The sequence below is a fragment of the Glycine max genome, chromosome 15 (genome assembly GCF_000004515.6).
Source record: "Glycine max cultivar Williams 82 chromosome 15, Glycine_max_v4.0, whole genome shotgun sequence".
Lineage (NCBI taxonomy): Eukaryota > Viridiplantae > Streptophyta > Magnoliopsida > Fabales > Fabaceae > Glycine > Glycine max.
The window spans coordinates 49,116,246-49,133,921 of NC_038251.2; the positions used below are offsets into that span (position 1 = coordinate 49,116,246).

Sequence of the window (17,676 nt, forward strand, 5' to 3'; positions counted from 1 at the left end):
GGCGATCTATCTATTCGTCCTCCCAATCAAGGGCTTAATCTATATGAGAGGACCACCAACCTAGAGGATACTTTGACAGTTGACTTAGTTTATGCAAGTTTCTCTGTCAAATCACAAGAGCACTGATTCCACCATCAGGAATCTAGAGGTACAATTAGGACAATTAGCTAAGAAATTGGCTAAAACATCCACAGGCAGTTTCGAGCCCAACATGGAGAAGAATCCCAAGGAGGAGTGCAAGGTAATTTTCACTAGGAGTCAGAGAAGGGACAATGCAGAGAGAGAAAACAAAGAGGAGGGAGTATTGAAGGATGTGGACATTGAGGAAGGAGAGAATAAAAAAAGAGAAGAGGGTGATGAAGAGAAAGAAGAAAGCAAGGAGCAAGGTGAAAAGGTCTTACCCACTAAGACCAAGAGTCAATTAGCAAGGGAGGCTAGGAGGGAGATACCTGCAGCCCCAGTAATGGACATCCCTTATCCTTTAGTGCTATCAAAGAAAGAGAGGGCGCACTACATTACCTACTTCCTTGACATATTCAAGAAGATGGAAATCATCATACCCTTCGGAGAGGCCTTGCAACAAATGCTCATGTATACAAAATTTCTGAAGGAGCTGCTTACAAAGAAGGGAAAACACATCAACAATGAAAGCATCATGGTGGAAGGTAATTGCAGTGTTGTGATCCAGAGGATTCTACCATAGATGTTTAAATGCCTAGGGAGTGTGACCATCCCATGTTTTACTGGGGAAGTGTCAGTGGGTAAAGATCTCATTGATTTAGGGGCAAGCATCAATCTAATACCTCTATATATGTATGATAGAATCAGAAATCTGAGGGTCTCTTCTACTAAAATGAATCTTCAACTAGCAGACCACTCCATTATCAGACTATATGGTTCAGTTGAAGATGTTCTGATTAAAGTTCACCAATTAACTTTTCCTGAGGACTTTGTGATAATGGACATAAAAGAGAATTTGGATATTCCCTTGATATTGGGCAGACCATTCATGTTTACTGTAAAATGTGTTGTGAACATTGGGAATGTCAACTAAGAGATGAGTATGGAAGACCAGAAACCACCTTGAACTTGTTTGAGGCGATAAAGCATCCTAGTGATAGCAAGATTTTCTTTAAGGTGGAGGCAATTGAGCAAAAAGCTGACCTTGCTAGGCAACACCTAAAGTATGTGTTTTTAGAAGAAGATGAGGTTAAGCCTATCGTGAATCCAGCAAACCCTTCTAGTGTCTTCCCGGGGCCATGGTGGGTCAGGGCTTGAGCCACTCCAAACGCTCTACCAGCTTTACCTCCAGTTATCCCTCCTCCAGCTACAGTAAAAAATTCTTCTCCCTTTTCTTCTCAGTCGAAGTATCTCCTCTCCATGTTGTAGAGCCTCCACCATGGACAATACCTTTTTATATAGAGCCTTCACCAATTATCTCTTTAGCAGCCAGTGATGACACTAGAGGCATTTCTATCTTAGGTTGCTTGGCCAAGAGTCAATCTCCCTTCTGTAAGGGGGGTGATACCTCTGGTACAGGTAGTGATGATGCTGTAGAGACTGGAGCTAATGAAGATTACATTGCGGACATCATTGCTGCACAAGAAGCTTGGGATTTAAGGCCCACACAGGATTGAGGCCCATTTTGATCAAGATTTTTCTTTAATTTTGTTTATTTGTCTTTTTTTTGTTTTCATTCTCATTCATTTTAATTGCTTGCATTTAGGAAAGTTTAATTTCAGTAGTTTAAATTCAGACATTTAATTTTTATTTTGATAGCGAAGTAGGAAGTTATTAATTGGTTGCATCACATTTTAAGTGAATCAATTGCATGAGTGAGACTAACTGTGTACTAATGAGAATTTTTGTGAATTGCTGATTCTCGTGCAAGCAGGCGTAAGTGTAAGTGATGTTGTGTGAACTAAAAGTACAAGAGTGAAAAAGTTAGTATTTCTGACAGAAAAGCATGGAATGAGAACCTCAATACTTCAATGAAAACCGGTAAGTTATGTGAACTTTAAACTGTGAGAGAATGACTGATTTTAATTTTTTGATTTTGCATGATTCTTGGATTGCTTGAAATGCATGCATGATGTGGAAATGATCAAGGCCTTGTTTGTTATTTTATTCAACTACTTAACCAAAAAGTCATCCTGTGAATGAATACATCCCTTGCACCCTTTCTTAGGTTGTAGGAGAGTACTCATGGATCCAAACAAGTTTGTCCCAAATTTGGGGGAATGTTTTTGGGTGATTTTCTATTGCAGGAAAATGAATAAACAACACAAGTTAAAATGAGTCACAAAATTTGGTTTTCATACAGCCTAGTTTGAATATTATTGCAAAAAAAATATTATCATTATGTTATTTTAAAGAATAAAAGCTGGAGTAAACCATCATCAAAGGAAATGAATGGGTTGAAAAGAATAGAAAAGCAAAAAGGTTAGTGTTGTGAAAAATTCTAAGTTGTGGTTTGTTAATAATTTGGGGGAATGAATGCTCTCTTAGATCCTATGTTTTGAATTCTACCAGAAAAACCATGATTTCTTTGTTAGCCCAACCACGTTACAAGCCTAATAAAGTTCTTAGTGATCTACATTGTGCATGTATGATAGCATTGACTGAGATGATGTGTAAAGTTAGGAATTTTACTACTCAATTGTTATAATTGAAACACTTTTACTAAGACACTTCTGGGATTGAGAGAAACATTAGCCTCTGCGGACTAAAGTTGGTGATTATTCCTTGCAATCTGTCGTTCTTGCTAACCATTTCATTTGAAGTGCATCTTATTCTGCTCCTTTCATGAACTTATGAGAATTGGCCAATGAAGCTTTTTGGAATGTATGCAGTTATATCATGAATTGTGATTGGTAAACTCTGAACTTTTTCCTTCACATTTGTGTATATAGGAAACAAACTCAAAATTTATTAGGGAACAAACTCAAAATTTGAATATGAGTAATGCTTAAGCATCCAAAATGTGCTAGTAGAAAAATCAACCAATCCGCTTAAAAAGTGACACACTGTCAACTAATTTTAAGCTTTTTAGAATCTTTTCTTTTTCCAAAGTTACTCTTTTTTTATTTCTTTAGAACACAACGGTCCACTAATGTCGGGATGCAGCGATACCAAGGTGGTTTGCAGATAAGAAGCAAGCAATTAAGAAATTTCTCCTTTTTATTGTTGTTCATGCTTTCCCCTTTTAGTATGTTGGAGACACCAATAGAACCAGAAAAGGAGTTACTCAGTAGCAATTCAAGGTATGGTTGATTCAAAAGGGGTTTTTTATTAAGGCATGATTTAATTGAATAAGAGTATATATTTAAGCTATTTTATTTTGGACTCTTTAGCATTATTATTCAGATATTTATTAGGGATCAAAAACATATTTTAGCCTAATAATAATAAATTAATAACCAATTTGTGTGGCTAGCTAACCTTAATATCTTGATTGATAATCAACATCGGTTATTAAAACGATATTGAAACCCTCGATTATTAAGGATAATCAACATCGGTTATTAAACGATATTGAAACTACCGACGTTGAAAGTAATACTATTAACACCGGTTTTGGAAAACTGGTATTAACATAAAAATGACAACATTGGTTTTTAAAATAACCGATGTTATATAGTAAGCATTCTAAAAAAGGTCATATATGTTGATATCAACAATGATTTATACCAAAACCGATGTTAACTTATACATACAACATCGGTTTTGTTTTTGGTAAAAACCGATGTTGTATTTTTCGACAACAACATCGGTTTTAATAGAAATCGATGTTGTGAATGCAAAAACCGATGTTAATATATTCAAAAAAACATCGGTGTTTTGGATTTTTTTTAATGTGTTGTCTATTTTTTTAATGACCCCATACTAACCTGCAAATTTAAAGGCAGAATCACAATAGTTAAATTTTTATTATGTTTTCAAACAGCCTTTAGTATAAATTCCATAAAAAAAGATTATTTACTATGAATTAAAAGAATATTTAATGTGCATACAACATGAATTATAAAAAATGTAAATTAACTAAACTACAATTCCAAAATTGCTTAAACACTAATTGTTTCATTTTTAACATTCAAATAATAGGTTGCCCACTAGATGTGTAGCGTCTTCAATCTCTCTGGTTTTAATGGTCTAACATCATTGAAATATTGTATGATATAATAAAACATAAGTTAATAATATATAATACCAATCATAACAAAATAAAATACGTTTGAATTAAACAATAACCGTTTCCCAATTATTCTTGAAATTTCTTAAGGTTATAGTTAACATCCAGTGCATGACGTAATATCCACACTCAGTACTTCCTTTTTGTCTATTAGACTAAATGCATTATGAAATTTAGATATTCAATGTTAAGTAGAAATTAGTCTACACAGTATTAAAATATAACTAGAAGCATTGTTTAAATGACTTACTTTAACAATAATTCACCTAGCAACAACCTTGGATTTACTTTGTGGAGTATCGTCAAATCCTTTCAAAGCACTATTCAATACAAACATGGATGCATATTGTACAATTAAAATATTGATGTTCCTAACTAATGCTAATACAAATGTATTGAAAAATAGAACTGATCTGTTAATAATTCCTTTGAGGTAGTTGCCTGACCCATTATTTATGCAATAAACAAAACCAGATGACAACATTTTACTTAGGCAAAAATGATGAGTAGTTGCCAATATGTACTGCAGTGGAGAACAATATAAGTTATTATAGTATTACACATGATTTAAATATTCATTTGTTCAGTTTAACTTACCCATTTAGGTAGGCTTCTAGGTACAAATCCCTCTTTGAATTCTGCATCTAGTTCTTAATATAACTTTCTAATTCAAATTGCGATTGCCTAAATCTCTGTATGGACTATGGCTCGAGGAATCCATACACATCGGCATTCCCTGGTTGGATACTTCTCTCAGACATATGCCTATTGTTGTTAAAATAAAGTAAATTTTGTACGAATTTAAAACAATAAGTCGGGTAATAAACAATAATATAAATTGTTTTACAGAATCCATAATTGTATAACAGATATGCTAAGACATTGAGCATCGTGTACTATTTCAGACAAATCTTCATGCTTTATGTACAAAGAGAAGTTGTCATTAAACACCCCAAACACAGTAGCATCCTACGTAACCTGCAACGGCTTAAGAAAAAACTATGGGATGGTCAATGTCATCAGATATAGGGGATCATCGACATCATGATTCGACCTATCTGCAAGTTTCATCGGTCCCACAGCTTCCTTTTTATCCAACATAGTTAATTAACATATTTAATTATAGTGAACACTTTAATTGGAAAAAAAATTAATGACAGTGAAATACTTGTTCTGATAAAAGCTTGACAAGATGTGTTGGCCAAGCAACAAAAGTGTTAAGTGCATGCCCCACTAACTGAACCTCTTGAGTGGGTACAGGAATAGGAGCATCTGCATCTCTAACTTCCTCAACACCAACCTTGACTTGATCATGGCGCAAAGTTATGTTCTGAACGGTTGTCGACCCCTCATAAATTCTTCCTAGGGAAACTAGGCGAGGAATATTTTCTTCAATGTACAACCCATATTTCTCTGAGTCACTCGTGTCTGGGTCATTCCCAAAGAGATTAAATCAACTCTCCTTTGTGCTAACATGAGCAGCTAAAGGACCAGCCTCATGCTTAGGAGGCAGTGCGAGTCCTTGTGATTGCATCTGCGATTAAAACTGGGACTACATCTGGCTGAAGGACAACATTAGTTGTTGAGTCACTTTTTCTGTGATCGACTCCTCCAATTGGTCCTTGATCTTTTGCGTCATTGCTCTAGGTCTTGGGAGTCGTGGAAGAAGAAATGTGGCAGGTCCTTGGAGCTAGTCCAAAGTATTGTTTGATTGTGACACCAGCTCTAACATCATGCACACGTTTAGGGCATTCTAGTCACCCAATGGCAGTAGTCAATACATCCTGACATCCATAGGAGACAAAGGAACCCTGTGAGACCTGCTCCTCCAAGGAATTCTATAATGAACACATTTATTGCTTTACTCAATCACACAATAAATATAAATAATTGTGATTAACAATTGAAAGTGATTTACAATCTTGTCACCAATTTCCTTTGTTGCCTCACATGTCATTTGGTAAGTTTTCTTGGTGCGGGCCATCTTCCACTTCACGTGTCGTCTGATGGAAGAGGGAGGATCAATCAAGGTGTTAGTACTTCCAAATTTAGCAACTTCCTCTAGTTGTTTCTTTTTCTTCTCATATATTAACTTCTTTTCTAGTAATTCATAACCCTCACGAGACAACACGTGAGGGGTAGTGTTTTGTTTTTGAATGGCCTGTGCCTTCATTCGAACATCCTTTAAAAATTAGACATTATCCAAAGTTATTATTACTGACAATAATAAGTAAATTTAATGTTTAAAACAATGAAAATCACAAAGTTACCTCTCACAAACGGTCTCTGCGGCTCCGACAAAATTGGGTCCACTTCTCCCTGCTAATGCCGTACTTTTTGCAAACAGTCGACACTGTCCTTGTCGGATGCAAGTGATTAAAACTGGGACTACATCTGGCTGAAGGACAACATTAGTTGTTGAGTCACTTTTTCTGTGATCGACTCCTCCAATTGGTCCTTGATCTTTTGCGTCATTGCTCTAGGTCTTGGGAGCCGTGGAAGAAGAAGTGTGGCAGGTCCTTGGAGCTAGTCCAAAGTATTGTCTGATTGTGACACCAGCTCTAACAACATGCACACGTTTAGGGCATTCTAGTCACCCAATGGCAGTAGTCAATACATCCTGACATCCATAGGAGACAAAGGAACCCTGTGAGACCTGCTCCTCCAAGGAATTCTATAATGAACACATTTATTGCTTTACTCAATCACACAATAAATATAAATAATTGCGATTAACGATTGAAAGTGATTTACAATCTTGTCACCAATTTCCTTTGTTGCCTCACATGTCATTTGGTAAGTTTTCTTGGTGCGGGCCATCTTCCACTTCACGTGTCGTCTGATGGAAGATGGAGGATCAATCAAGGTGTTAGTGCTTCCAAATTTAGCAACTTCCTCTAGTTGTTTCTTTTTCTTCTCATATATTAACTTCTTTTCTAGTAATTCATAACCCTCACGAGACAACACATGAGGGGTAGTGTTTTGTTTTTGAATGGCCTGTGCCTTCATTCGAACATCCTTTAAAAATTAGACATTATCCAAAGTTATTATTACTGACAATAATAAGTAAATTTAATGTTTAAAACAATGAAAATCACAAAGTTACCTCTCACGAACGGTCTCTGCGGCTCCGACAAAATTGGGTCCACTTCTCCTTGCTAATGTCGTACTTTTTGCAAACAGTCGACACTGTCCTTGTCGGATGCAAGTGTCCATCTCAACGTTAAATCAAACTTGAATTGTCTCCACCGCTCCCCCACGGTTTGAAGTATTTTCTTTTTCGTCCTCAAATCACATGCTTCAGCGATATCAAATTCAACCTAGCAACAAAAATTACATTTTATTGTTAGTAAATTACAATTTTATTGTTAATCAACAAAATGCAACATTTAAGTCAAATACCTGAATATCCTTCCATATCAAATCCTTCTGGGTAGCAGGGACTTGTTTCCAATTCTCATATGTCACATCTACCTTATTGAAAGCGACGATCCCCAAATATGTTCTTAACTTCTTTCTGTGGGGACCATCGACTTTCCCAATCACAAGATACACATAGACCAGGGGTCTCTCTACCCCTACTAGTCAAGTAGGCAATGATCTGAGTTGAGTTGCTTTTGGTAGAAGGCGAATGTGATGTTGAATCAGTAGGAGGAAGAGGAGGAGGAGGAGGGGAGCTGGGTGGTGTAGTCATTTGCTTGTTAAGAAAAAAACATTAACTTAAAAATGATCATAAAATTATTTTATGTTATGTAACTGAATAAACTGAAATGAATTACATATACAAAAATTACATTAGATGATATTAATTAATTTTCCTTCATCATGATCATTATGATTTGCATGAACATCGTCAGCTTATTCTTCTCCGATGATGTTAGGCGAGATTTGTGTGGACAAAAGACTAAATAAGTATCAATGAGTGAATCATCATCTTCAACATTAACACCAATTGTTTTCCCATCTAGAACCACTGATCATCTTTCATCACAAGGGTCTTGAACATCAAATACATGTTTAGCTTATTCTGCCATGATGAATGGGTCATTCTGGTAAGCGAGTTTCTTAAGACCTACCAACGTAAATCCTACATCATCGGTTTGCATACCGATATTGTTGTCAACCCACTTATATTTGAAAACACAAACAGTGAATTTGACATACTTAAGCTCTTACATTTCTTCAACAAAACCAAAGTAAGGGATGGAAGCTACATAGGGATTGTCATCATGTATACTAGTGAAGTATTAAGATTCAGCTCTTAGGGTAACCCCACTATTTTCCATTGTACTTTTGTCGTCTTGTGCCTTTGTATAAAAGGAATACTTGTTTATATCATATCCTTGCAAAGTTATAACATTTCTTTCAGACTCATCTGCTAGCTTTCTTAACTTTTCAGAAGCATTATCACCAGCAAAGATTGTATCTTTAAATCAATCTAGGAAAGTCTTGTTATACTCTTTCAACACCCTATTATTCGACATTTGTGGATTACTTTACTTCACTAAAACTTCATGGCAAAGTATGTAAGGAAAAACTTCATTATTGTTAATCAATACATACAAATGAGCTTGATTTTCTGTTGAAAAACTTGGTCACTAGCTAACAGTATTGGCGCATTTTCATGCTTTTGACTTCCATAAAATGTTTTTCTAATCATCAGTAAGGGTGATGAGGTTTAAGAAAATGTTGATGCCTAGCGTATACTGTTTTTCTACCATGTTTCAGTTGTATGTATCTTGTGTCTTCTTCACAAATGGGGCATGCCCGATAGCTCTTAACATTGTACCCGCTCAAATTCCCATATGCTGGAAAGTCATTAATGGTACAAAAAAGCATTGCACGCAAATGAAAAGTCTCATTTTGAAACCCATCAAACACTAAAACCTCCTCGTCTCATAACTTTGTCAAGTCTTCAATCAAGGGACTAAGATAAACATCGATGTCATTTCTTGGCTGTCTTGGGCCCGATATCATCATAGACAACATCATGTATTTATGCTTCATGCACAACCAAGGAGGCAAATTGTAAATTACTAGCAAAACTGACCACGAGCTGTGTTGAGTGCTTAAACTACCATATGGATTCATTCCATCAATGGCTAGTCCAAGCCTAAGATTTCTTTCCTATTTGCCAAAATCCGGATACGACAATCAATCTTCTTCCTGGAAAGAATGATGACGTAACATTCCATCACAATTTCTCCCATTTGCATGCCATGTAAGGTCTTTTGCGTCATCTCCATTAGCAAACAGACTCTTAAACCTTGGAATGACCGGAAGATACTACAACATTTTCACTTTGAGTACACTCATCATCATCCTTCACTTTGTACCGTGATACCCCACACCTAGGGCATTTGTGCATTTCTTCAAACTCATGTATGTATAGTATGCAATCATTACGACAAGCATGAATTTTCTGATACTCCATACCTATCAAACACAGTATCTTCTTGGCCTGATAGTAACTTTTTGGCATCGTGTTCTCCTCTGGAAGCATATCGTGCACTACTTGAAGCAATGAACTAAAGCTTTTGTCACTCCACCCATATCTGGCTTCCACATTAACCAGACTTGTTGCACCTTGGATACAAAGGCTTCTTTGAATCAGTTTGCAATGTATCATACATAGGGGCATGTGCTTGCTGAAAAAACTCTTGTCCAAGATCATGAATCATATCCTCTAAGAGATTTCCCATTTCTACATAAAATGGTTCAAATTGGGACCCCCTCTGCATGTCTGTCAATTCACCATGGCATATCCACGTTGTATAATTCTTCTTAACCCCATCACATAATAGATACTCCCGTATGTCATCCAATATTTGTCATCTCCCATTCAAACAATTTATACAAGGACAAAACAAATTCCATCTCCATTCGGCTGACTTCTCTCAGAAGCAAATTGCAAGAACTCTTCCATGCCTTCCTCATATGCAAGGCTCATGCGACTTTCATTCATCCAACTTTGATTCATCTAAATAATAACTCTATGATACTCACAAAGTTATTTGATGCATGAAAATCTCATTTTTTCATTAAAGGTGTGGCCCTATATCATTTAGGAAGACATTTTCTTATGGTAGCTTCATACGTCAAGGTTAACTCTATTTTGTTAAATTTGATGAAATTTTGACAGTATTTCACATTGATCTCCAAGTACACAACATGAAAGCAGTGACATTAATTCCCCAACAGTCAAGAACGCACTCCGAGAACAACTACAAATGCATTGTACCGAAATTTCATCAAATTCAACAAAATAATCTTAACCTTAATGCATGAATCTACCATAAAAATTTGATTCTCCCCAAACTGTCCAATTGAACAATTCAAGATTCAATACGATTAATGCAAACTGTTCGCAAAAATCATTGTATTCAATCTCAAACGGGAATTTAATGTTCACTCATGATGAACATAATTTGTATAACATATATCAATTCTCATTAATGGCAATCAACAAGTAATAAAAACATCTATAACAAACAACAACATCAAAATTTTACAAAAAACATTTGTACCTATGATGATGAACAGCATGGTCCAAAAACAGACAATCCAATAAAGAACTCATTCACCACCTACATCAATCATCATTCCCATAAAAATTATATATAAAGCTTCCCCACCTACATCAATCATCAACCATATTGCTAATATGTGACATACAAAACTTGATTGACAAACTTACCAACAATTCAAGCAAACACTAGTGTGAAACTGGGTTGGAGTGGGAGCAAGGAAGTCAAGGCTCAATAGAAAACCAAGCAAGTCAAGACACCCAAAATATGCTAGAAACAACAAAATAAATAACTTTGATCAGAACTCAGAATTAACAATTAAAAGAACTGACAAATAAAGAGTAACATCTAATGGTTTCAACCATCCAAGTCTAGAAGATATTAATCACAACAGTTTCAACCATCAACAAACTCAACAACAACGTGGACATAAAATGCCATGAATATAATTCTTCTCAAGACCCAAAAAATTGGTCATGCCATATCCATAACACAACAAACTTAACAATAACAATGATTACATAGTTATATATTACAGATTAAAAAATTGGTCATGACATTAATTCCCTGACATTGAACTTTACTAAGGTTTCATCAAATTTTCTCCAATACCGTTATCTTTTTTATCCTTACATTAGCCCCTTTAATTGTTTGAAAAACATTACACCACTACTCCTTATATACTTATAGTTATATATTACAGTGACAACCCCTGCTATCCAAGAAACACACTACACCTTGTATTCCTTCTGAAAGATTAGTATCAATATAAAAAACCTCATGATGATTAGTATAATTCGCTAAACATAAACTCCTTCTGAAAGGAAATAAAGTAAAATACCTTAATATACTCAAAGATAACAAAGAGCTTAATGATGAATTAAGAAGAAGACAAAAAGCTTTGTTTTAACTTACCTTGCACCTCAATGCCGAAGAGCTGAAGATAGCTTTGATAGGTTCTAACAATAAAAGACCGAACAAGGTGGAGTCCTTCAGAGACACACCACTCTTTTCCTACAAACACAAAAGTCATGGTTCAGTTATCTCTTTGGAAAAACTATATAAGACAATGAATAAGAACATGCAACAGTGTAGAAGATTATTCTTGAAACTTTGGTGGGAAAACATCCTAAGGAAATATTGTCATCACTCCAATTAGAATCTACTCATAGCATCACATTCTATGAAGTATTGGACCAACGCCTCCCAAAGCCAAATATGGAAATTTCATTAGACATAGTTCATATTGCCATAATAGCATTTTTATGCTTGAATCCTAATCCTTGTTCTCGACCAACAATGAAAACATGTGTCTTAGTGTTTTTTGACTCAACCAACTCCTTTGGCCATTCCTTTACGTGAAATTTCATTGCAAATGTTCATGACATTATAATTTTACTTCCACAGGTTGGTATGCAGATGCTTTTATATAGGTAAAATAGATAAATTGTGTTCTTATTGTTCATTTTATTGGGGTAGGGCTATGATACACTTGTTGGTGGAGGCCTACTAAGTGGAGGACAAAGACAAGTACAATAGAGTTCACATATATGACCCTTTTGTTGCATGCCATGCATTTTACCCTTGTTTCTGGATTACAAAGAATTTTTATTGCACGGGCTCTCCTAAAGAATGCCCCTATCCTTTTACTTGATGAGGTGATTTTTCTTTTTTAATTCTATGCATTTCTATATACTCTCTCTATGCTTCATTTCATCATAACAAAGAGGTTGGATTCACTAAGAAGCACAAACACAGAACATCATGCAGCAATTGGAACCTTTCTTGTTGCTTTTTAAGCTGTTGATATCTACTTGACCCATTGTTCCAAATTGCATACCACATCACACGATACAGTTGCAACATTTTAGATGCAATTGCATTCAAATGTGATTATAAATTGAATTGATTCACATGAGTTAGATTGAAACAACCACAATTTAAAACCATGATATGATCCTACTTATGCATGTCTTGATTTAGATATTCTTTGCTACTGTAGGCTACCAATGCTCTTGATGCTCTCAACCATTTGATGAAGGGAAGGACAACATTAGTAATAGCTCACCGATTGAGCACAGTCCAAAATGCATATCAAATTGCAGTTTGTTCTGAGGGGAGGATTCAAAACTAGGCACCCATTTTGAGCTATTGGCTAAGAAAGGCCAATATGCTTCATCAGTGTACTAGTTGTCCCACAAGACATTCAACATGTATAGCATTAAGAAAAACTCAACAACTTTAGCCATGCATAACTTCATTTCACTGTCATTGACAAAATAGAAACTAAAGAAGCTACTGCATAGAGAGGAACCATGAAGACAGAGGAAACACAAAAATAGCAAAACAGTCCAACAACAAAAAACAACAAATAACTGGTTTTGCTTGACAACATACACACAATGTGAGAATGAAGAAAATCATTACATTTAAAATAGAAACGATACATGAAGCTTACCTTGACACCAACATCGACAGTGGTAGCGAGATTGGCCATAAGTGGTAGTGAGAACAAAGAGTCGCGACGTGGAGAGTTTGTGATGGAGAGGAACACATATACGGAGGCACGAGACTCAAATGTTATGAACCGTGAATGGATGAGTTGCGATGAAGAGGATGACGCGGGCGACACTAGAGTTGCAACAGAGAGAAAGATATGCAACAAAGGTGAGTGAATTAGGGTGTGGAGCCAATAATATTTTTAAAAATCGAGTTCATTAACATCAGTTTTCACAAAAAACCGATGTTAATAAAGTGATGTTAACTTATCATTTAAAAAACCGATGTTAAGGAAGTGGTGTGAACATTAACATCATTTTAAAAAAAAAAATCGGTGTTAACTTATCATTTTCCAACATCGGATTTTTGAAAAATTGAGGTTATCAAAGTGATATTAACATCGGTTTTTTAAAAACCGATGCTAACCTACTGTATTAAAATCGGTTATTTGAAAAATTGATGTTAAGAAAGTCGTGTTATTTACCATTATGTCACCGCATTTTTGTTATGTTAACTTAGTGATGTTAAATCTACAGTTTTTAGTAGTAAAGCTTTGGAGTGAAAGACTCATAGAGCACCAAATTAAATAAAAATTGCCTTTGAATTAATATGCTTCTATGTTGTTTCACTCTGTATTGCTCTCTACAAAAATGTCCACAAGTCCTTAATTCTCCATACATATTCCCTTTTTAGTTTTCACCCACATCATGGTGGAGATGCTCTGTTAATGTATTTTTACAATTAAATGTGTCATGATCTCCTTTCCTTTAATTTGTCCCCTCCTTTTTCCTTTTGTGTCCTAACTTTTTCTTTTCTTACTTAAGATTTGCGATTTGTTTTTTGGTAATCATTAAACCCATGCAAATCATTGTCCTCCCCCACCCCACCAAAAAAAATTACTTAAAAATAAGGAATAGTTTAATTCTTCAACTCCAGTTTATTATTATGCCCATTTTACTCTGTAATGAAATAATCTTTCTTGTTCTGTTTTTGCTTTGAATGGATAGAGAAACACAAATAGCTTATTTGACAATATTGTTGTATTTTTTATTTTAATAATTCTTTTGGAAATTTATTTTAAAAAACTGGTTTTGAGAAGAAAAAAAATATACATATCAATTTTGTTTTGAGAATTGTTTTAGAGATTAGAAAATACAAAAACCTATTTAATAAATCTCTTTCCACAACATGTTTTGAAAACTAAAAAAAAAAATCATTGGATTTAATTAAAAAGTATTAGATAAAATCAAACAAACATAGAGCTAACTAAAAAGTATTATTGAAAAATTGTTAACTACAGAAATGTCATACCTTAATTTCGTCCGGGGACCTTTGCTTGATTGACATGCGACTTTTCTTTGGTCCTTGTAAGGTGCTTGGCACCCATCATTAGGCACTTTGTGAAATTCCAGGACATGCCGGAAAACCAAAAAAATATTGATGCACAATCCGTAAGTTTCCGTGACACACCGGAAATCAAATGGAAGCATCGTTGCTTAATTAAGTGAGGTTCCGTAACATTCCGTAAGTCAAAAAGGGGATGATTATGTAATCCGCAAGGTTCCGTAACATTACAGAAAGAAAACAAGTATCGTTACGAAATTCGTAAGTTTTCGTAACTTTACGAAAAAAGAATCACCAAAAAAAGGCAGAGGGGGTGTACTTAGTAAAAATGAGGGTGCAAATAGCATCCAGGCCCACTTGGGCCCTCCAGAATATTCCTCCAGAAGGTTGTTGCTTCTGGAGGAAGCAACCTGGCTCGCCTGGGCGAGCTGAGCTTGCCTGGGCGAGCTGGGCGGCAACCACCTCCCCTCTTTTGCTATAAATAGGGGAGGAAGTGAAGAAGAAAAGGGTTCAGCCCCTTAGGCACTTCTCTCTCATTCGAATTTGCTTGGAAAAATTGTTTCCGTGAAGAAAATCTAAGCCGAGGCACTTCCGAAATGTTTCCGTAACATTTTCCGTGAAGAATTTCGCAAAGGTTTCGACCGTTCTTTGACGTTCTTCATTCGTTCTTCATCATTCTTCGATCTTCAACGGGTAAGTACCTCGAACCAAGCCTTTCGATTCATTCTATGTACCCGTGGTGGTCCACATTGTGTTTTGTGTATTTCTATTCTTGTTTCATTTATTTTTTATACCCCTTTTGACGTGCTTAAGCCATTTTATTTAAGTCATTTCTCGCTTAACCTAAAAATAAAATAAATTTCCACCGATCGTTTGAATTGTATTATCCGTAAACTTCGGTTAAAATGAATTCCGACCGTTCGGTCGTGCCGTAACCACGTTGGAAATCAAAAAAGAGGTAAATAATAATATAATAATAAAAAACGTCTTTTAGTAAAATAAAGCGGAAAATCAATCGGACGTTTTCTCTTTGGGATTTCTCATTCTTAATTGAATTGACTAATAACTAAAGTGAAACTAAGGCTAAAATCAACTCGCCTAGTCAAGCTCGTCCATAAAAAATAGGTTTTTGAAGTTTGTTATTTCAATTTCTGACTAAGTAAAATGGATCATTTTCAAGGTCCAACGCCTTAAAATGATCACCATTTAAGTAATAAAGAATCACTTGATAAGAAAGAACTACGTAGGTCTGATTTCCTCATCGCAATTGAGGAATACGTAGGAGCAAAGGGAAACACCCTTGTCGACCACAAAAAGAGAAAAATATAAAAAGGGTATAAAGGATATAAAGACATAAAAAGGGAACATAAAAATCAAAGTCATGTTTGCACATTCGATTAAAGGCTGCCGTCTCTTGGGACGGACGTGTGGGGTGCTAATACCTTCCCCGTGCGTAAATACAACTCCCGAACCTTTCACTTAAAAGTTCGTAGATCACGTCTTTTCCGGTTTTTCCGACGTTTTCCTCAAATAAACGTTGGTGGCGACTCCGCGCGTATTCCTTTCGTGGAACACGCATCCCGCGAGTCACGCGTCGCCCTCCCGCCGAAGGGTAGGTTACGACAGTTGGCGACTCCACTGGGGATTGTTTTTAGAGAGTTAGGCCATTTAATCTTGTGCAATATTTTACCGTGACTTATCCCTTTGTTGGTTTCCCTTCATTATGTTCTTGTGTATATAAACTCTTTATTGCTTTCAGTGCGTTTTAAAATGTATGCATGAAGTAAATATTTATTCATTTGATGCACACAAACACCAACACTATTTGCACACACTGTGAGTGAAAAAGGGCCCTATACCCGGGTTCATGGGAACATAAGGAGTGGAGGTGAATCTGTGATCATGCTAGGTCTCCGACTTGCTTGATTACAGTGAACCCTCACCTAGAGCTTTTCTCTTTGAAAACTTATTGTTGCTAGTAGTCCCTACTGCTGCAATATGTTCTTCGAAGGGGATGATACCTCTAGAAACCATCAAGAGAGATATGACTACCTTGGGGATTATTGCTAAAAGCCTAGTTAGTTCTCTCCCTTATAGGTCCTTTAAATAGGGGCACGGAGCAAACACGTTGCGTGCCATTTTTCACACTGCCATGCATACGTGTCATGTACCCTTTTTCTTATATTTGTTTGTGAATATTGTCGTACTATGTACATCCCTATGTTGTGCCTTTCGCATATGCATCATGCGTGGGTTTCGTCTTTGATCCCCTCACTTTAGCAAACCGACAGGGGGTCCGTGTCGCCTTCTTAAAAACATACGTTGGGTGCCATGCTGCCCAAACGTTGTATCCAAGAAGGGGACAATTTCTCGAGCTCCCGTATTCGTAAATTGCATCTGTGTCATATGCATTTCTTCATGCATTCATCCATTCCACCCATGATAGATGTCGGAGTTTTGATTCGCACTAGATTTTATTTCACTTTAGTAAAACATGGGATCAAGTCAAAAGCCTTCGCTTAAAAAGAGGTTCTATCAAGTCAAAATCAAGAGCTTAGAGGTCACTAGTTTACGAGAGTTGGGGCAATTAATGGGTCAACTTCAACGGCAAGCCTTCCGTAAAGCCTATGGTAAGATTTGGGACCTAGCTAGGGTAGAAGTCTCCATGGAACCGATTACATCCCTTTCCCAGTATTATGACAAGCCCCTAAGGTGCTTCACATTTGAGGACTTCCTGCTAGTGTCGACTGTGAAAGAGTTTGAAGAAATCCTGGGATGCCCGCTGGGAGGAAGGAAGCCATATATTTTCTCTGGGTTCTATCCCTCCACGACAAGAGTTGCCAAGGTAGTGAAAATCTCAGCACAAGAGTTGGACCGTGTAAAGCAAAACAGGAATGGAATAGTCGGAGTACCAAGGAAGTGTTTGGAGGAAAGGGCAAAGGCCTTGGCAAATCAAGGCGAATGGGCTTTCTTTTATTGACATCTTGGCGCTTTTGATCTTTGGGGTTGTCCTCTTTCCGAATATGGAAGGGTTAGTGGACCTAGCAGCGATTGACGCTTTCCTCGCCTTTCATCATGACAAGGAAAGCCCGGTCGTCGCCATTTTGGCCATGT

General features: G+C 36.3%; 1 protein-coding gene across 1 annotated transcript; it reads left to right on the forward strand.

The window, feature by feature from the left end:
- The first annotated feature begins 463 nt into the window (after positions 1–463).
- LOC102661350 (uncharacterized) lies at positions 464–1,054 on the forward strand. The gene is made up of 2 exons (XM_006598566.1): positions 464–665; positions 753–1,054. Exons 1-2 carry the CDS (start codon positions 464–466, stop codon positions 1,052–1,054), a joined length of 504 nt encoding a protein of 167 aa, XP_006598629.1.
- The last annotated feature ends 16,622 nt before the right edge of the window (positions 1,055–17,676 follow it).